The sequence below is a fragment of the Ascaphus truei genome, chromosome 2 (assembly GCF_040206685.1).
Source record: "Ascaphus truei isolate aAscTru1 chromosome 2, aAscTru1.hap1, whole genome shotgun sequence".
In the NCBI taxonomy this organism is placed as follows: Eukaryota; Metazoa; Chordata; class Amphibia; order Anura; family Ascaphidae; genus Ascaphus; species Ascaphus truei.
Genome location: NC_134484.1, coordinates 78,941,248 through 78,963,691, shown reverse-complemented (window position 1 = coordinate 78,963,691; position 22,444 = coordinate 78,941,248). Strand labels below are relative to the sequence as shown.

The 22,444-nt window shown below is 42.2% G+C and overlaps 1 protein-coding gene across 2 annotated transcripts in view; it reads right to left on the bottom strand.

Moving 5' to 3' along the window:
* Positions 1-22,444, bottom strand: part of MMP16 (matrix metallopeptidase 16) — a 248,253-nt gene that overhangs the window by 119,288 nt on the left and 106,521 nt on the right. For both annotated transcript variants that reach the window (XM_075582964.1, XM_075582963.1), the window contains exons 2-3: positions 18,758-18,906; positions 14,516-14,638 (exon numbers count right to left, since the gene is read on the bottom strand). In XM_075582964.1, coding sequence (XP_075439079.1) covers positions 14,516-14,638; positions 18,758-18,906 — 272 coding nt within the window. The remainder of the gene's footprint in view (positions 1-14,515; positions 14,639-18,757; positions 18,907-22,444) is intronic.

Below are 22,444 nucleotides of genomic sequence, written 5' to 3'. Positions count from 1 at the left end.
AATCTTTTCATTCCAGCTGGCATCAATCAAAGCTAAACTGAGAAAAGGTCTTTTTGCCTTTTCTGTCTCACAGTATGACTTATTGAAATAAATGAATTGCTTCTAGTCAAATATAGATTTCATTTTCTGCTACTGTTTTTCTCCAGACACTTCCCATCGGGTTACTTCATTAATCTCTTTGCAGTTTGGCTGCTTTCTAGTCTCGCTTTGTTAATTCATTAACGTAAAGAAATTCATGCCCTATGCACAAGACTGTCTTATGAATTAATGTGATTTGCTTTTCATTTTTAAGGGTTCGCAGCAGACTGCATGTAAAGCGTATGTATAAAACTTTAAAGACAAAACAACTGAAGGATTAATGGACACGCACACATGTCAATCATTTTCAAGTCTATATTATGTTAACATACAGTACTTATCTTATTTCCAGAAAGGATCACTGTTTCTGCACATACAGTACAATTCTTTTCAAGAGCTTCAAAAGAGTTGTAACTTGAAATGTTGATCCTTTCTGGAAAGACCAGATACTGTACATGTATTTACATATGAAATCACTGAAAATAAATGGTTATTCTTACTAGTGAATAATCCTGTTTTTTTTTTTTTTAAAAAGATGAAGAAACCATGAAAAGACAAAGTATGAAGAAGCTTTCTCTTTTCAAGAAAGAAATAACAGAGGATTATTGCTTATTGTAATACAAAATATGAAACACATTGAAATATTTGTGTTAACATTTTTCTCCGTATTGTAACTTCCCCCTGGAGTTTTTAGTTTCCATGAACAAATATCAACCTATCTTCACAATGGTACCCAAGACCCAGCTCTTCCTTCACTGATATAGTGGCCTAGTTTAGTGATGTGCAGTGTGCATTCCTGATTAGAGAAATTTTGGAGGCGGATTTGGATCCGCAGTCTATTAGCCGTTCCATTGGTCTGTGGATTCCGCCGATCAATCGCAAAAAGGCGATTCTCGCCTTTTACGGATTTTTCTTTTTATCGGTGACAATCCAATCTGCAGATTCCGCAATGCGATGCAGGATTTTAAGAATCCAACCCCTGGATCAGGTTCCAACCCCCGGATCAGGTTTACTGTTGTAGCGGGTGTACCCCTGGGGTACATGACTACTGATGCTGCGTTCACCTGTGAGGCTAACCTGAGTCCTGAGCCTCTGCCACTGGGAGCCTGGGGTGTACTTACACTCGGTGCAGTGCCTCCACTGATAAGGGATCCCAACGTGGTGGGAGTGCTCCCTTATCAGAACCCACATATACAATACCACACGTGATTGGATAAACAGTATTTACTGACGAGAATAATAATAACCCTTAGTAAATAACCAACATAGCATCACTCTGCAGACACAGCATATATATCATCACCATATGGAATGAGGTATGTGCTTATACACAGTCCTGTATCACCTTAGTCCCTTGTGTACCACTGTGCCAGGGCACTTAACCTCTTAGTGTCCACCTTCCCTGTGTTGGTGCCCCTTGGTGCACTTAAATATAATACCTTCCTGGTAAAGATCCTAACCAGGAGAATCCTTGCTGACTCTGCAACACCGCCACGTGATCCCATGCCGCACTGAGCTGCTCTCTGCAGAAATGGATGCAAACGCTGACTCCACAGGGGAGGGATCCCCAGCCGGATGATCCTCGGCACACTGTCTCTGCTATGGAGTCAGATATTCTGCCAGCCCTCAGGCTGCACTGGCAATCAGGCAATGTCCTGCAGCATAACCTCTCTCAAGCTATGTGAAAAGGTCCCAGCAATAAGGCTTTCCCTATACAGCCCTCTCAGCACCTCTACAGTGACTCAGGGAACTAACTGGGCCCTGGGGTTTTGACCTCTGCCCTAGTCCCTGGAGCACTGCTCCATGGACCTAACCTGCAACTTCAGGCTCCTGGTCTTTACTGACTGCTTCCTCTTTCAGCATTCCAGCAGAATCCTGCAGCCCTACTGGCTCCCTGGTGTCAGGTGGTGTCACTGCCCCTGAGCATCATGGGGCTTGTAGTTCTATCTGCAGCCTTTAACATAGGGAGCCTCATGCTCTCACTCTAATGGCTGCCGCTCTGCAGCGTGCACTCGTGCCCCCCTGAAATGGCCGCCGCGGAGTTGCCCTGCTCATGCGCAACCACTCGGCAGCTCCTCACCACTTCCGCACATGCGCAACTCTCGCCACGCGTGCATACACCAACATGGCGCGCCCTGCGGAGGGAACCGCCAGCGACTCCGTCACCCTCCCGCACATCTCTGATGGTAAGGAGAGGGGGGGGAACCGGGAGCACGGGGAGACTGGAGGGTTACTGGCTACATCGTATTAACTCAAATATTGCATAGTAAAAGGAAAACAGCTTTACATAATCTAAATAGGGGCAGTAAGAGACCATAAAGAGAGACTTGGTAGGGAAAAGTGAGGAGAGGGGAGGGGAGCATGAGGTGAATTGAAGTATAGCACGGCACAAAGAAACACTGTAGAGGGCATGAGTCGGAAATGTATGAAAAATAGGAAAAAATGACATGAGTAGAAGAGATGAGATCAGAATGGGGTTGCATAAGCTTACGTGATCAATTCAAGTTTGTATTCCTTATTATCATTTTGTAGGTAACAACGAGGGTAGAAATTGGACTTCCCAATGTAAAATCTAGTATAGCAAACACATGGTAAGTGCAAAGCTAGTATCATTACTATTCCACTCACTGGGCTGGAAAATGATGGATGAATGTAATGACAATTTTTGAATTTTCTCAATCTGGACAAAGCAATTGTGTCTTATCATGCAGAATAATGTTGTCTTTTTTTTTCTTAACTGATTCTTAAGACCGAAGGACCTTGAGGTCACAGGTGAAAATGATAAAGTTAGTGCTAATTCTAGTGGAAAATGTAATTACTGTATCTAACCTAGAAACGTGTCCTTTCCGAAGGCTGACACTATATTGACTATATGTGAAACGGTGCCCTTGGAAATTCATGAAAGACTGATAATGGGAATTCTAAGCAACAGTGTTAAAGGATAATGAGTCTGTGATCAGAAGTTTTGCCATTTGTACAGTATATGCTTATCATTAAAGACCAGCTAAGCAATTGTAATTCGGATAATACTGTCCTATGAAATGACTTACAGGCTACTTTAGTTTATTGAATGCAATTAACTTGAAAGCTGCAATTCATTTTTTTTTGTGTTTAAAGCACCTGACTTTAAAAGTCTGTGGCAATGCTATACAAAAAAATATATCACATTACTGATCTGTAAATGAGAATAACACAGGCAAAGGCATAACTTGGAGCCTTACAAGCAAGCACAAAAGTAATAATTCAAATTGGGTATGCTGTCCAAGAGAGCCTTTTTAATAATATCTTGTTTCAAAGTGAACACTGATTTGGCATTTTAAGGTGGGTGGAAATGTGATTTTCTACAAATTATTGTTTTTCAGGTGATAAAGTAAGACATGGTTATATGTATTGTTATACTTTACTATAAGATATTTTTGTTATCTTGGATTCATATTTTCTATATTTTTCTTGCCAACTACATTATCTTACTACCTAATGTAACTACTATACAGTACCTCATATGTATCCATATTATACGCTCTAAATGTACAGTACATTTATACTTTTAGCATAAAAATCAATGGAGTCAAGTTTAAATGGCAGGTAAAATAGTAGAATATGAGCATCATCAAACTTTATAAAAAGGGACAGAGATTTTAAAAACAGTTCAGTGGTTGTATTCTCTGAACCTGTTTGGATACTGCTGCTGACAGCCAAGAAAGTATTGTACCAAGTTCTCTGCGCATGATATCATCTTTGCCAGTCAACTGATGCACAAGTCTACTGTTTGGATGGCTGTCTTCACTGCCTCATTTATTGAAAGGAATGTGGTACTGTATAAAGATACCTGAAGAAGGAAGGGTTGTGGGCAGTACGGTACAGTAGAAGAGTCCTTTCACAAAGTGGACCAATGAAATAAGCACAAGAATGATTAAAAGAAGACACCAAAACAAGAAGGTGGTACTGGAGATCATGGGTGCGCAAACGTTTCCCACTGCATGCTGTCCCCAACCCTGCTCATGCCCCCTCCCCCCTTTGCTTCGGCGTCAAATGATGCCGCAGCGTCATTGATATCATGTTGCCATGGCAATGCAACATCGCGTGGTAAGCCAAGGTAAGGAAACTTACAGAGGTGTCGCGCGGTCCCCCGGCATTTTATTTAAATGCATTGGGGGAGAGCACGGGACCTCTGTAACTGCTGCCTTCCGCCCCCACGCCTTGAAAATCTCGCAACCCCTAGGAGTTTGCGCACCCCTGCTGTAGATCACAGAAAGCAGACCTAGACACACTTTTCTAAACAATTGAAATGAACCCCATATCTTACATCCTAGATTTGCCGTCACTCTCAGTAACGTTTTTTTAAGAATACAATCTGAAATTCATTTTTATTAAAATGGTACCCACTTGAAATATAAATTCATTGAGTAATAATAAGGCTTGTGGCCCACATGGAAAGCATAATTTTGAAGCATGTCGTTTTAAAACATAGGTGTGTGTTGCCTTAAAATGGCAACACATATGCCCAGATACATCAAGCACTGGTAAAGAAAACTGGAGATGCTATTCACAAAAATTAGTACATTTTGGAGATACCATCTCCAGTTTTCCTTATCACTACTTGATGTATCTGGGCATATGTGTTGCCATTTTAAGCATGTATGTTGCAAACATTTAACTTATTTAAATTGAATTATCAGTATAGTATTTTAAATGACAAATGTCACATACGTGTACATTCCAAAAATGTTTCTGTAAAAGCAAGAATAACCATCTAACATTAAAGATAACCTTTACTAAACAGCAGTTTAATTAAAAAACATTATGTTGTATTTCTTGGAAATCATAGACACTGTAGATGTACATTACACGTCTCCCCTCCCTTTCCTTTTCCTGTGTCCTATGGGTCGCACGATCTGTCTGCAACAAACTCACGACAATGCAAGACCTATTCATTTCCAACACTCCACCTTCTAGCCATTACAGAAACCTGGCTCACCCGCTCAGACACCACCTCTCCCACTGCACGGTGGTATCTAACTCAGCCACACACCCGGACAAGGAATAGAAAGGGCAGAGGAGTTGGCATACTACTTTCATGCACATTTCATGTCATACCCCCATTTCCCTCCCTCACATCCTTGGAAGTCCAAGCTGTCCGTCTCACCCTCCTTCCCCCCCATCTCCCTCTGTGTCACTGTCATCTATCGTCCCATTGGACGTACATCCCAATTTCTTGACAACTTTGCAGCCTGGCTCCCTCACTTCCGACACACCTACTGTCATACTGGGAGACTTTAGCATACCTATTGACAAGCCCACTGCCCCATCAGCTGCCCATATTATATCTCTAAACTCTTCCTATAGTCTCTTCCAGTCAACCACCTCTCCTATTCACTGCAATAGCTACTCCATTGACCTGGTTTACTCCCGCTTCTGCTCTGTCTCTAACTGCTCTAACATGCCTTGTACTCTCTCTGATCATTCCTCACATTCAGTTCCTTATAAAGTCCTGCCATTTCCACCTACGAAATATCGCCAAGATATGCAATTTTCTCACTTATTATGCAACTAAAATCCTAATCCACTCCTTCATGTTCCGCTTCGATTACTGCAATCTTCTCTTAGTTGGCATTCCCTTTGTCCGCCTCTCCCAACTCCAATCCATCCAAAATGCTGCTACTAAACTCATCTGCCTCACTCATCGCTCCACTACTAATATACCTAGACAGGCTTCCCATAGCCTCTAGAATTAAATATAAAACCCTAGTAATGATTTACAAAGGGCTCAACGACACCTTCCACACCTACTTCCACATACAGAAACCTACATATCCTTCCATTTTCAACATCTCTACAACATCTCCTCTCTCCCAACTCTACTATTTTCTGTCCCAACATATCAACCTCTCTATGCAACAGCATACGCACATCAGCCTTAGACAAGACTGATCCCGCCACCACATGTCACCCAACAATCCAAGCCATAACTGTGGCACACACCTTTGACCTGCTACCTCAAAAAAGTGCTCTTGCACTGCAGAACACTTCTGGAGGAAATGCCACTCAAAAGCAGACTTCCTTCACTATAAATGTATGCTCTCCTCTTATAACACTGCCCTCTTCCTTGCCAAGCAAACCTACTTCTCTTCACTCATACAAACTTTGTCCTCCAACCCTCAACACTTATTTGCCATCTTTAACTCCCTTCTCTGTTTAACTATACCTGCAATCTTCTACCCTCATGGCCCGAAACCTCACCACCAACTTTACAGACAAGATTTAGTCCATCCGACATGACATTGCTTCATGTAAAACTCCACATGCAACACCTATCTCTCCTTGCATGCCTAAATCCACTCTGAGCTCATTTTCCCCTGTGACCGAGGATGAGGTCTCAATGCTCTTCTCATTATCTCACCCTACATTTTGCCCCCATGATCCTATTCCCTCACATCTCCTCTGCACCCTTTTTGGCACACTAAGCCCCACCCTAACACTCCTTTTTAACCGCTCTCTCGCCTCTGGCACATTCCCATCTTCTTTCATACAAGCACTCATCATGCCCATTCTCAAGACACCCTGACTTGACTCATCCTCCCCCTCTAACTACTGCCCCCTCTCTCTTCTCCCCTTTGCCTCCAAGCTACGTGAGCGACTTGTATACAACCACCGACTCATTTTCTCTTCTCCAAAGCCCTGCTGGCTCTCTTTAATCTGATTTCCGTCCTCTATACTCCACCAAGACAGCACTAACAAAAGTGGCAAATTACCTACTAACAGGTCTAAGGAGCATTTCTCCTCACTAATTCTCCTGGATCTCTCTGCTGCTTTTGACACTGTTGATCACACTCTTCTCTTACCTTCTTGTTTCAACATTGTCCCTCATTCTCTTTTGATTGTAAGCTCTCACAAGCAAGGCCCTTATTACCTCCTTGTATCTGTTTGTGCATGTTTGTCCTCACCTGAATGTAACTTGATGTTTCTGTAATATACCTAACTCTGGACCCCCATTGTACTGCACAGCGGAATAAGTTGGCGCTTTACAAATAAACAATAATAATAATAATAATGTGTATGTATATTTTTCTATATAGTGCAAACAATGCACACAGCGCTTAACAAAATGGACATTCAAGTAGAGGAAAATATAATACAGCAAGTGCATCACATATAAAAGCATACAAAAACAGAACAGGTAGCGCTGACTAGATAAATAAGGCAAAAACACAATATGAAACCTTAAATGGGAATGTTTATCCACATATAAGGGGCTGCCTAAAATACTACAACTGACCCCCTGGTCAGGATGGTAACAAGGAAAAAGAATGCATATTTCAGAGGCGCCTGAAGGTAAAAGGATATATATCAAACCAGTTGGAATGCCAGGATTAGGCTCCAGACGGAAGGGTTGTGCTTAAAGAGAAATAAAAACACAATACATAGCGTAATACTGTATGGTGAAAAGACAAACAACATACACTGGCGACACACTTTATTCGAGCTCGGCTAGTCCCACGAATTCGGGTATACCCGGGTGTATTGAGGTTTGTGACTGTTTTCTGCCCGAGTGCATTGAGGTATTTTCCAGGCAGGGATTGAAGCATTTTATTCCTGCTGGCTGCAATACTGCACAGTATATATATATATACTGCATTACAATTCATGAATTTATGCCATCTGGTAGGCACGCGAAGCATTGCAGCCTATTAAATCCTAATCATTATCATTTAACAGATCAGCCGCCCATCAGCCAGGCATGAACCCAGGCTGGGAAGGCAAATGCAACGGGGCTTGTCAGAGGTGAGGAGCGGCGCATTCCAGGTATCTGCCAGGTACATACCGGGTATTTGCTCGAATAAAGTGTGTCGGTGCAGTATAATACACACACCATATATAACTAATGACTATCAGCTGAGATCAAAAGGTGAAAGATTGATTAAAAAACATTTAATAAAACATATACGAAAACAATTTGGACTCCTATTTAACGGACATTATTGGACACTATTGTAGAACCCCTGAGGAAGAAAGCAGCACGCTTTCGAAACGCCGGTGGCTTTTTAGGACTTCTACTGCGGCATCAGGTCTATTTCCATTTTCCCGAGCGGATCCGGTGGCGAATCAGCTGGTACAAGCTGACGCTTATGGTATTACTTCAAGCGAATCTGCTGTGGTAAATCTGATGCTATCTACACGTCTTCCACTGAGTGTCGAGAGAGGCTAGACGCACACACGCCGGCTGGTGTGTGCAACTCTGCACCTACAGACCCGACCGGGTGCAGTGGCTGTGTGAGCAGCAGAGAGGGGATACTCTCAAAATTATCCACCGCCTGTTTACATCTTCTGTCCGGTGAGTGGGCAGTCCACCTGTTGCAGCAGTGTGTTGGTCCTTCAATTTTATTGTCCTTCCAATAATATAATTTTTTATTTTTCATATGTCCATTGTTTTAGTATATGTTTTATTAAATGTTTTTTAATCAATCTTTCACCTGTTGATCTCAGCTGATAGTCATTAGTTATATATGTGTGTGTATTATATGTTGTTTGTCTTTTCACCATACAGTATTACGCTATGTATTGTGTTTTTATTTCTCTTTAAGCACAACTGGAGCCTAATCCTGGCATTCCAACTGGTTTGATATATATCCTTTTACCTTCAGGCGCCTCTGAAATACGCATTCTTTTTACATATAAAAGCATGCAATAGGAAAAGGTATGCTGGCCCTGGATAGCTTACAATCTAAGGGGTATGATGGGCGACATGCCTAGACAGTAGTGGTAGGAGTAACTGCAGTGGATTGCAGTACCTGATCAAGTGTACTTGTGGGAATGCAGAGATTGGTCATGAGTCAAGGCTATTGAAATGCTTCATTCAGAAGGTGTGTTTTTAAGTGAGCGAGAAGTGAAGCTAAAGGGTAGAAAATAGACATACAAAAGCACAGAGCAGGAGATGAGCAGGAGTTTAGAAAGAAATTAAAGCTGAGATATAGGGAAGGGCATAAGAGTGTAGAGCCTTGAAGGTGAGGAAGATAAATTTGTAAGCGATCTAGAATTTGGTGGGCAGCCAGGAGACAGATTTAAGGAGGATATGAGAAGACACTGTCGTGTGAGTGAAATTATTCTACTGCAGCTGCCGCATTTTGAATAGATTGGAAGAGAAAGAGTTGTCAGGCAGGGAGACACATAAGTAGTAGATTACAATAGTCAAGACAGGAACTAATAATGGTATGAATTAGAGTTATATTAGTGATGGAGGAAAGGGCGGATCATGGCAATGTTGTAGAGGAAGAACACTAGAATTAAGTCTTAGCTTGATTGTGAATGGAGAAAGAGAAGGGGAATTTAAATGCAACACCTAAGCAATGTGCTTTGATGACTGGATACATGTTTGTGATGCTGTTTATGGTGTGTCCAAGTGTAACAGGGACTTATCACTGTTTGAGAGAAACTTCCTCTATATCCAACAGTGTGCTGGTTAATTGCACACAGGCAATAAACCAGACTCCACCTGACTCATTAGTACTCTTTGAAAAGCCTGATGTGAGAAACAGGAGAGATTCATTAGCTCACATTTGGGCTGGCAGAAGAACAGAGAAGCCTGCACGCAGACACTGTCTTGAGCACAAAGGCTGTGCTGAGCTCAAGACACCCAAAGATCTACAGTATATTTCCTGGACACAGAGGACCCAGGAACCTGCCAGTGACTGACATAGAGGGCCACGTGCTTAAGGTACGTCCTGAGACTTTGGGGTGATAGGCTGATAATGGGAAAATCCCTCCAGTCCTGCACATAAGATCTGGGGAAGTAAGTTAGCCCATACAAAGGGATAGGGTTTGTTATTTTGTTGTTTTTGTATGTTTTGCCTGGATAAAGGAACAGGTTCAATAAAGCCAAGATATAATTTCACCTTAAAACAGGCTCCATTTGCTTACCTCTGCACACATCTCTTACACAGAGTCTTCCTAGTCATCCTGCTCCCAGCCAAAGTTTCCTTGTCTGTCCACTGGGTGTGCTGCTGTTTCTGGTGCTCCTGTCCTCTGTCCTTATAGTTTCCTGTTTCTCCCTTGCCTTTGGTTTGTTTCCTGACTCCTTATGCTTATGCCCATGCCCATGCTTCTACTTATGCTCCGTGTGGAGTCCTGATTACTTATTAAATGTCCTTGCCTATGTACTGGCTTGTACCCTGTCTGTTTCCTGCTTGTGAGTTCCTGGTCTCAGTTCCAGCTCCCTAGTCTCAGTTCCTGCTCCCCTGCCCTGTTCCTGCCCTCCTGCTGCCGACCCCTGTCAGGACCCGGTCGATCCTGCTTGCCACCTGCCACCGACCCCTGCCCTGATCCCGACGATCCTGCTTGCCGCCTGCCACCGAACCCTGCCTGTGACCCGACGATTCTTGCCTGCCCCCTGCCACTGATCTCAGCCCGTGACCTATACAATTTTGGCCTAACCTGCTGTCCCAGCCATTGAGGTCCTACCTGCTCCTGGAGTCCCCCATGACAGAAAACAAAGGCTACTTCTGGACCTCGCTGTAACGGATCCATCACCTGCCTGCTTCAGCAGACCCTTCCCGCTTGTATTGGGTTGAAGATAAGTACTCTCTTGATGTTTGGAAATTGTGCTTGCTTCACGTTTTTCTGCAGGGTTTGTTATATCCTGATTTTTGTCCCTGAGAAGAGTTCCCTTTTTCTTTTTGTTGGAATTCCAGCTGAAAAGGTTTTTTTTTAAAGTTTTCCCAAAGCAAACCCACCACTGCACCCCCTGTACAGATAGGGAAGATTTATGTATTAAAAAAGGTTTCTGTTGAAGCTAGAACTGTTGCTGCAGAGACGAGTGCACCTTTCTTTGAGGTTTTGTTTTGTAGTGCCTGGTTTAGCCCTTGCTAATTCTCATTTTTCCATTTTCAAGAAACAGCTTGCCTTTCACTGCAGATTCTCAACTTCTACTTCAAAGACAAACTTGATTTTCTTTGGTTACTTTGTACTGCTCGCTATATACTGCTGTTTTACAGGGTTCCATTTCGAAAAGACAAAAGTATTTCCATTGTTTGTATTTTTGTCTGTGGTTTCCCCTGCAATTATGATATTTCTATCACTTATGCTAAGGTATCAAATCTAAAAGTCAACTCTCCTATCTTTTTGTCTCTCTGTTTATGTCTATTTCTGTTGTTCATTCCTATGCTTCTGCTTTAAAAATATATTTCCTCTTTACTAGTTTTCTTGGGGAGCATGATTTCCCTATGTCTGGAACTATGGGTCCCACTTTGAAAACAAAGTCTTGAGCAATAAATGTGAAAACAGCACCACTGATTCTTCAGAGCTTCTCAAGGCAAAGAGAAAGGAAAAGAAGAAAGCTTCTCTGGTTATAGTGGAAACTGCAGAAGGAATTAAGGATGATCCTTCAACCTCATAAAAGCCTGCATTAGAAGGGAACAGAGATATGCTGCAACCTAAGGAAACTTACAGAATCGTTCCAGGGGTAGTGGAAAAGAAAAACGGGTGCCTATAGCCAAGGTAAAGATGCCTTGACTTAGGCACTTCAATCTGCATGTAATGAGATTGATTGCCTCTATGGACGACTTGATAATGAGCAAGAGGCCAAGGCTGCACTACAAAAGTGTCTGTCCACAGCAATTGCTAAGTGCGTACTCCAGGAGAAAGAAAAGGATCAGTTGCAGAGTGACAGGGTGATCTTGGCAAGTAAGCTGGAGAAGGCATATGCTGATTCTGCCCAGGACCAGCGTTTCATGGATCAAATTGACGTGGCTCTGGAAGCGTCTCAGAAAGAAGGTCACAGGCTTAGTACCAAGCTGAAACAGTCTCACCAGGAAGGCCACGGTCTAAACACAGAGCTGTGTACATTGAGGGATCCCTATGAGACGGTCCTAAGGGACATAGAGTCAGTAAAGAAAAAGAACATAAACATGAAAGAAGAGGTTTGGAATCTGACTATTCAGGACAGTGGAGAGACTGAGAAGCATCACCAAGCACCAAAAGTAAAGAAACAATTGGCCCAGGAAAAGTTAGACGTACATGCAGCACTGCAGAATGCAGAGAGAGTGCTGCAAGAAGAATGTGTCTCCCCTAGCAGCACACACAAGCTGAGAGCCAGCTGCAACAACTGCGTGTGAGTCTGCAGGACGCCAAGGAGAAACAGGTGGATTCTGAGGAGAAGCAGAGAGTTCTACTGGAAGAAAGTATCCAGACTGTTAATGAAGTAAAAATGCTGCAGGAGCAGTTAACTACCCACTGTATCTCCAGAGAACAGCATGAGGAGCTGAAAGCACACTGAGCATAACCAGCGCCTTTCTGGAGGAGGAGCTTAGAGGCCAGGTAACTGTATGAGAGGAAGCAGGAGGTGGTCGAGAAACTGAAGCAAGAGCTAGAGGAGCAGAGACACTGTTCCAACCCCAACAGTCAGTACACCCAGGAGAAAAAAAACCTGGAAAAGGCAAGCTGCTGGGACCCTAGTGAAGGAATTGGAGAGCTCCAAAACATAATGAAGGATGCGTGGAAGCAAGCTCAGAGCAAGCACAGTGAAGAGATGAAGGTCCTGAGAGGAGAATTGCAGGATACACTCAAGAAACAGGGGTCTCTCGCTGAGGAGTGGAACTTGCAGCAAAGCATAGAAGTAGAAGACCTAAAGCTGGCAGCTGAACATACATCCCAGCAACGTACAGCTCTGCAGGCGCAGATCGCTGAGCTTAAGATACAGCTTGCCAAAAAGGAAGAGTGGGAGGAGGTGTATGTCTGTCTAGTGGCTGGCCTGACACTGCGCTATGAGGCCAAAATGGCAGATGCCTGCAAATTGCTGGACCACACGGCCAATGAGAGGGCCCAGCTGCAGCTGGAGCTGGACAAGGTACGGGAGGAACACTGGCAGCTGCAGGTCAGAAATAAAGAAAAGGAAACAGATTTAAGCCTTGCTCTGAGTCAGCTGGGAGATGTGGAATTGTGACTCAACTCAACCTCAAAAGGACAGCTTCAAGAGCTGAAAACTCAAATAGCTGGTCTTAAATGCTCTTTAAATGATACCATGAAACAGGAAGAGACTTCGACAGTTGCAATAGATTCCGGACATCAGACAGAATTCAAGGCAGAGGCTTTGCAAGACCTGAGCAAGGGTTACAAGGAACAGACATTTAGTGCTAAATTGGAGTCGGAAAATATGAAGTTGGAGAAAGATTCTAAAGCTAAAAGAGATACGTTGGTCACAAAAGGAGACCACGGAAAGTGAACTCAATGCCCTCACTAATTTTTATGAAGAGCCTGATGGAGTGGTTGCTGTTCCTGTGCCATCACTGTGGGGACAAGTACTTTGCCCATCAATAAACCACCAGAGGTGGGTCACCCAGAGTCTGCCTTTGACCTGAAGAGCCTGGAGGATCGTCCGGAGAACGCTCCGGAGAGGGGGGAGTAGTGTCAGTCTTCCTAGACATCCTGCTCTCAGCCACAGTTCCATTGTCTGTCCACCGGGTGTGCTGCTGTTTCTGTCTTCTCTGGGGTTACTCTGTCTGTCTCTCTCCCCTTGGTGCTCCTGTCCTCTGTCCTTATAGTTTTCTGTTTCCTGTTCCTCCCTTGCCATTGTTTTGTGTCCTGACTCCTTATGCTTATGCCCATGATTCGGCTTCTGCTCCGTGTGGAGTCCTGATTACTTATTAAAGGTCCTTGCCTATGTACTGTCTTGTCCCCTGTCTATTTCCTGCTTGTGAGTCCCTGGTCTCAGTTCCGACTCCCTAGTCTCAGTTCCTGCTCCCTTGCCCTGTTCCTGCTCTCCTGTTGCTGACCCCTGCCGGGACCCCAACCATCCTGCTTGTCGCTTGCCACCGGACCCTGCCTGTGACCCAGATAATAGTTGTCTGCCACCTGCACCGACCTCAGCCCGTGACCCAGACCATTTTTGCCTCCCCTGCTGTTCCGGCCATCGATGTCCTACCTGCTCCTGGAGTCCCCCGTGACACTGTGTTGAAGAAGGGATGATTGAGCGAGTTTTAGGAGAAAAATTGAGGAGCTTTTTTTTAGACACATTAAGATTGAAGCTACAGAGCACCATTTACAAGGACATTGCAGAGAGGCGATCAAAAACTTGGGACTGAATTGCAGATGTAACATTAAGGATGGATAGATGTATTTACAGTAAGTATCATCATCTGTTTATATCTGAAGCGAACAAAGTTCATGATGATCACCAAATAACAGCATGAAGAGGGGGAATGGGAGAGGTCATAACAGAGCACTGATGTACACAAAGCGAAAGACTAACAGGCGTTGAGGACATGTTAGATGGACAGAATGAGCTATGAGAGATGTATGATATGAGGGCTTTGTTATGAATACGAAGAGTATAAAGGAGCAGAGAATAGCTACTGTATGTGCCAGCGGTCTTAGAAAATCTGTTATTCATAGCATTTCTGTAACACAGTTTTAGCATGTGAATTCTGAATGTTTCTCTTCCATTTACCTGTAAGTGATATGTTTGTGATGCCACTTCTGCCCTGTTAAGGCATATCTTTTTCGGCGTACATTAAATCTGGAACTAATTCTTGACTGATCAGGAACGCCACATCGTGGTTTCTTCATCCAGCTGAAAACAGAAAATTGCAAAGATAGTTACGATTCTCAGATAATAAAACTTTAATTAAAAGATACACCAATGGCATAAAAATGTACCTTTAAAGCATTTTCTCTCTCATTATATATATATATATATATATATATATATATATATATATATATATATATATATATATATATATATATAAAATACCATGCTCAATCTGGGGGCCCAACTGCAATGCTCCTGAATGCAGGGTCCATCGGTTGCCTATACATCGCAGTTTAAATCTTCCAGACAAGAATACTTGCCTGGAAGACCAATATGGCTGCCTGACTCAGCCTTTGCTCCAGCAGGCCCATAGAAAATAACAATGTCAGATATGGATGTCATAGCTTTCTATTGATCACCCTGGCAGTCATATTTGACCTTTTCTACTACAAACTGTTATTAAAAGTTGAATTTACCAACAACCAGAGAGTACCCCCCCAGTGCTGGATGCATCATGGTTGAGCTCCACAGGACCTTCCAGATCTACTGTATGAGGTAAAAATACAATTACGTTTTGTTGGGAAAGATTGCTACTTCACTGGTATTTATTATTAATTTAAGCAAACTTCCTTTATTTACTTTTTTTTTTCTTTACCATATAGTTAAGTATAAAACATTCTCCAAAGTTTGATACAGTACATAAAACAATTAAAATGACCACCAATGTGATATTCTCAAAAAAATGCTTTATAGTTCAGGCATAATATTGACAGCAAGAAGGAAGCTCGCAGACTATTTGGAGCTGCCGTATAAATTACTCTGTGGACAGAAAGGCAGCCTTTGCATGTCTCCTTCCTGTGTTCTACAATAAATCTTGTGTCTTCTTCACACATGTGTCTACTGGTAAGGGATTTGCATGCAAATTATAATAACTGCAATGTGGGAAGTGAAATTGACGCTACTCATTCCTTAGTCTTTAAATGAGCCTCTGTACTACTTTGGTGAAGGAATACTTGGGCGCTAACTCAAAGAATAAGTAATGGGGGCACTTATTGGGACGTACGGCTCAACCCCACTAGGATCTATCCTGGATTCTTAGGTATATGTGGTAGCGATTCCATCATTGAGCATTGTTAATTATATATGCATTGGAATTTGAAATTGTGTTCACTGACCATGTGCTCCCTTATGTATTTTCTGTTCTCTGTACTAATTTGCAATGGCTTACAGATATTGCCGGCAGTAAAGCGGTTAAGAAGCCTATATATCAGTATATAACTCAGTCCTCAATCCACCACCCCCCCACCCCCCCCCCCCCCCACCCCCACCTCACCACCGGTCAAATTTTCAGGATATCACTGCTACCTGAGCTACCTTTGCTAAAGCAGGGATATCCTGAAAACCTGACCTGTTGGTGGGGGGGGAGGAGGGGTTGGGTGGGGGGGGTTCTTGAGGACTGAAATTGAGAACCCCTGCTATACACAATGTGATCCACGTGACATTTGCATCAATAACAAAAACATATTAATAACTAGTAACATGCATTATGAGGGACAATAAGAGATTTTCTCACCTCAATGTGATTTCACTATTTCAAATGAATGAAGCGAGGGGAAAAAGCAAAAACATAAAACTATTACATTTTCATTAAGACAACTCCATGGAAATCTGCCAGAATATTTAAGACAGAAAACTTGTTTTAATTTTATTTAACGCAATCATAATTTTTAGCACCAATGTATATTTTAGTATTATACATTTTATTTTAAACGGCATATTAAAATGGTACAAACGACTGTTTTTTTCTGTAAAAAAAGTGCTACTGTGGGATTTAGTTTGCTAGATATACAGTATATCAAAATGACCAAACAGTGTTCTCAAAGCAAAACTTGCATTACTTTTAATAGGTTTACAAATTATTTAATACATCTGTATCTAACATGTTACCTATTTTAGTTTTTTGTCTGTAAACTATTAATAAACTTTTTTGATAAAAGGTTTTAAAGACTATTAAAATTAGGTTGGGATGGTTTCAAAGTGGCCTTAACGTTATTAGACGATGTTAGTAGGAATAACACCTCTTTTTTTTAAAAAATGGGCTAGCATGACACTCCTAATCTTTTAACTGTACAAGTTAGACTTACGTGACAATTTTTTCGACAATCCATTAACAAAATACAGTATTCTCTAAAAATGTATTATTCAAACTAGTCCTGAACGTACGACAGTTGATCAATATACTGTACTGCTCATTTTAGATCCTAACAAGATTTATAAAGAAGATTTATGACAATGTTGGATTCTGTTAAAAATGAATAAACCTTAATTTCCATGCACAGTACACAAATAAATATTCTTTGCAGAAACAATATGGCAGTAATAATCAGAGACTCTGTTTGGGAAATTGAGTCTGCTGAGTAAATATAGAACGAGTATGAAGGTGTAACGAGGATAAAGAGATCCCTCTGTGGTACACTACCGGAATGTAATAATGAGATAGTTAAAAGAAAATAACTTTAATGACATTTTGTTAAAATAATAGGCTGAAAAAAAGTTAAGAACCACAGTAGTTAAGTCAAGCTAGTGTGGTGGGTACAGTCTCTTAGGTGAGGTAATCACTAGAACACAGTACTCTCCTACTGTGTTGTGACCTGATAATATCAAAGGTCAGTATGAGACCTTAGGAGCAAAAGTGGTGTTTAGCAAATAGACCACTTGTTCTAAAGCCGCTCTCCTGCTATGTTATGTCATATAGATAAGGTCCGTCTAAAGATGATCTTTTCCAATCATAGTTGGTGATACAAATATGGTGACTGTTGGCAATACTGTAGAAAACAGTGATTGCTGGGCAGTAAGGTCGTAGTATAAGAGACACAGCGCCCTGGCTCTCTTATGATACGCTGGCGGTTATTCAATGGCAATGTTTGGTGTATTGTCACTTATGGATAGAAAGTAATGCCAAAGGATGTTACAAAGTCTCAGATATCCAAGCATGGATAACGCATGGATAACGCAGCTATGTTGGCTGCTGCACATCCCAGAATAGGGAATAGGGAATAGGATTGTGTTAATTTGGCAACGTAGTTTGAAAATGGAGAGACACAGAGCCCTTGCTCTCCTGTGGTACACACAATTACCGCTGGCTGTTGAAATGAGTCTAGAAAAGCCTATTTTTCGGTAAACCGAAACGGCCATGAGGACTGTGCTAGTGCTAAAGAGAGTTAACCCCACATGTACTTAACCCCACATGTAGTTCGGTGTGAGCTCAAAATGGGTTCCGTTAAGGTAGTTAATGAAGTGTCATAGTGTTGAAATCAAGACAAGTATACCGAAAGTGTAACCGCTAGGAAAAATTAGCGAACCTGATCCTGGATATGCCCATATACTGTATGTGCTGATAGCTAAATTGATTAATCACTGCTTGCAATTAAAGTACTTAAATGCCGATCATGTGGTGTAATTATGATAGTGTTCATTTAGAACCGGGGAGATAACTTGATCATAGCCCCTGAATACGATCATGTCTATTAGAAGCTGAGGAGGCGACTCCACAAGCGTCCCTCAGCGACCGTGTCAATAGGGAACGGGGAATGGCCTGTGTCGCTGCCCCTACAGGGATCATATCGGTTGAAAGCTGGGGATGGAGGTATATCAATACAACTACAATGATGTTGTCAGCATGAAGCTGTGATAACTAAAAGAATGCCCCTACTACGGCCGTGTCCGCTGACACCCTAGATGTGTGCTTTGATACTGCCCGTATTGCTCCTGTGTGTTCTGCACACAGAAGCTGCCGTATGGCCACTGATGCTGTTCCGGTATAGCAGTATGTAATTACAGAATATCTCCTCTAGGTAATATAGTGGAATAGTGCTGTCTTACAGGGACTGTTCCTGGTGTTTAGCAACGTGACCGAATAAACCGATCAAGTGTTCCCAACAAGAACCAATTTGTATTCATTTTTAATAAGATAGAAATAAGTAAGAGTAGTGCTTGTTTTCTAGAAAAAAAAGTGAGCCTCCTGAAGATGCTGTTAAAGATGCTGTTAAGATGCTAAAAACTGTTATTAAATAATCATATCAATAATTTTGCATTACTACAGCCTTGCTGCAGGTCTTAAATTAAAAGTGATTGTAGAAGTTGAATTAATTGACTTACTCAATTGTATATTTGTCCACTTTCCCTGTAATATTAATGCCATAGAAATGCTGCATAGCAGCTATAGCTGATTGCATGGTCTCTGCAGAACGCAATACTGACATTCTGGGGTCAGTTGCTGGAAGGTAGCCGTACTTTTGCAACCATACCTGTAAGGATAAGAAAAACCTTTATTAGTACAGTATTAGTGTCATTACATTTCACATAACACATTCAATACCACAATACTATATTATCAACTTAAAATGTGTTTGCTTAAAAAAAAAAAATATGAATACTTATTTTGTAAAGTCAAAAATGCTATAAAAAAGAGAGGTTACACATAGTATAACATAGCATCAGTGGCAGGTAAAGTCACCCAATACATCGCAGATATATCATTTTTTTAAAAGCAGCACCATATAAAGGGCACAACCACTCCAATTGTTACTGGCTGTCTGCCTCTGGCTATTATAAATGAGTCTAGAAATTTAGTGACAGACTTTAATCCAGTACAAACTGCCTAGAAACAAGATTACATTAGGTGCTATAAATCTTAGCGCTTTAGTTAATTTGCTTTTTTTTACTATGCTGACCTAGTGACCCAGCAGCTATTTTAACTTAATATCAAGCCTTGTATTCTTTGTCTTGTTTAATTGATCATCTTAATTGCAATTCTACCCATTAAAATATGTTTTTACATTTTCTGAACTATAACAACGGACTGATAGGAAACATTTTTTCTTCATCAAGAATTTGTTCAAATATATATCCTTGTGTATCACTATATAAGAAGCTACACTTGATGAATTTTGGCCTATGTGCTAATGCTTAAATATACTTTGACAATGTTAGGAGCCAGTGGTTTTGTTGAGCGGCTCTGTCAGATTGTATCAGTGACACACCCAGTGACAAACAGTGATACTGACACACACACTGACAGACAATGACACAAACATAGACTCCTCACCCTTCATCCCTCACCACAAGCCAGCTCCAGTTTCACTGGCAGGCTTAGGGTCGGAGCGCTCCCCCAACTTTCTAGTGCTTCCGATGGCTCTTTGCTCCTCCTGCATTTCCTTTTGCCAGGTTAATAGGTATTGTGCTGACTGACCTCTGTCCCCACAGTTTGACCAGCAACCACGGTTAAATTGTTTCAATTTATGTATTTTATTTATATATATCTCTTACCTTCTCCGGCGGTGGCATCTCCCCCTGCAAGCTCCAGTCAACATGGCTCTGCGATGTCAAACGGTGCCGCGTTGCCATGACAATGTGACGTTGCGACGCCCAGCGATGCCAAGTTGCCATGACAATGGGACGTCTTATGGTGCCGTGGCGTCACGTGACGTCCCATTGGCATGGCAACGTGACACCATTTGATGTCGCGGAGTCATGTTGACGGGACCAGGCAGGGGGGAGATGCCGCCCATAGTTTTTTGAGGTAAACCTGTAGCCCTGAGATGCGTGGCTGAAACCCGTAGTCTCCGGGTAATACCCGGAGTGGTGGCAACCCTGCCAGCAACAGTGCTCCCAGTCTTGCTTGCCAGCAGCACAGGCACCAGGACTGAAATTTTAGACGTCTGGGTGATCGGTCGGCCTGGATTTTTCCATCCCTGAATATTAACTGCAGAAACTGAGTACTGTTGTAGCCACCTTATTATTCTTGGAAGCCGGGGAATTCTGGGGGAGAATTAGTGATGGGCAAGCTTTTCACCGAAGTTTGAATCTGCTGCGAAAACAATGGTTTTTTTTAGCAAGTTCGATTTTTTACTGTTCAAAAATTCATCTTAGTTTAAAGAAAGTTGCCTGTTTTTTCCCCATATGTAAAAACTTTTGTGAATCAAACAAACCAAAAATCTATAGTTTGCTTAAAACTCAGCGCCAAGACCAAATTATAAATCATTGCAACAAATTCAACTCCCCACTTTCTCCTCCACAGAATATAGAAGAGTACAGTAATTGCATTTGGAATCCTGTAGTTTGATATTTTTCTATTACCAAGCTAAGATGGATATGAATAATACATGTTTATCTCTCAATATATATTTAAATACATAATTTGCATTGTGAACATGATAATGGTGTAGTGATATACCGAGGGACAGAAGTTGGTTAAATAACAAATTAAGAAGACTTGTAAAGCATCAAAGGCCTTTTCTAATGCCTCTATAGGTAAGTTACAAAATTTTTAAAGGCACACTGATCTATCTACATGTATGTTAAGGTGTCTACATAAGAAGTGAATATATGCGAAATGTTCAAAGACAATGGAGGCTATGCACTAAGCATATGCCCGATCGCCCGAGCTTCCCCCCCCCCCACCCCACGCTATCGCGCTTAAACTTGTAAAGTGCGATAGCTGATAGAAAAAAAAGCCACCTGTAAAACTGCACGGAGATGCTGCGTCTCCATGCACGGCTATTACAGGCGATCGTACAGTATAAATATACATTATAATAATAGTGTCGATGTGCAGGGGATCTCCTGAGCTGAACCGCATTGGTTTCAGCCTCGGGGGCCCCTACTTCCCGAGATACGCGGCGTCTCCATGCAGTTCTTACAGGCGGCTTTTTTTCAGCACGATAGCGAGGGAGGGGAAGCTCGGGCGATCGGGCATATATGGCGCGAAATTCTGGCATGCTTTTAAAGCACGATTGGCTTATCACTACTATTACGCGGACTGGCAAAAAACAGCGCATTTGCCGTTTTTTGCCTGATCGGACTTGTTTTTTTCACAGGGCTGCAAAAATTCCTTTTAAGGCCGATAAAGCGCTGTTATCGCTGCTTAGTGAATCGCGCAGCAGGCTGTATCGGCCTTAAAAAGTCACTTATCGCTCTTATAAGCAGTTATCACTGCTTAGTGCATCGCCCCCAATGTCTCATAGTACCTTATTGACTATTACAAAACAGGAAATTGAAGAAATAAACAGGATTTAAGGAAATTCATATATAAACCATATCTGACATTTGTTATTTAATTACATTTGATGGCCTAACGCAGTGGTGCGCAAACTGGGGGGCGCAAGTTTTTGGGGGGCGTGCGGGTGATTGCAGAGGTCCCGCGCTCTTCCCCGAGGCATTTAAATTAAATGCCGGGGGACTGCGCGAGGCCTCTGCAACCTCTACTTACTGAGGATCAGCCGGCTTCAGGACGTGTGACCATGGCAACGTGGCGTCAAATGATGCCGCTGGGTCATGTGATGTCACGGTTGTCTTTGTATCGCGGTGTGAAATGACGCAGCGGGTCACAAGATGTCACACGCCCCCGGCGGCGAGGTAAAGGGAGGGGCACAATTACAGAGGGAGCAAGGCGGGGGGGCGCAGCAAAATAAGTTTGCGCGCCCCTGACCTAACGAACCTTCATCAATTTTTCAAGAACTTAAGATGTAAAGCCTATCAGCAACTCTTTTTTTTAAAGGAGCAATCTAAGATATCACATTAGGGTCTCCATGCAGCAGTGGACTGACAAGAGCTGCTGCTGCTGGATACACACACACACATACACACACCAGAATATGACTAAGCATTAAAAGCAAATTACTATTACAGTAAATGTATATACTGTATAATGCTTGTATGCATCCTTCTGCTAACAATGTAGCAATATACAGAGCGTCTTTATCAATAATGCATACGTGAGTAATAGTCCATAGTAATATGTAATGAATTGTAGTGAGTCACAAATTCAAAAGAACCTGGTATGGT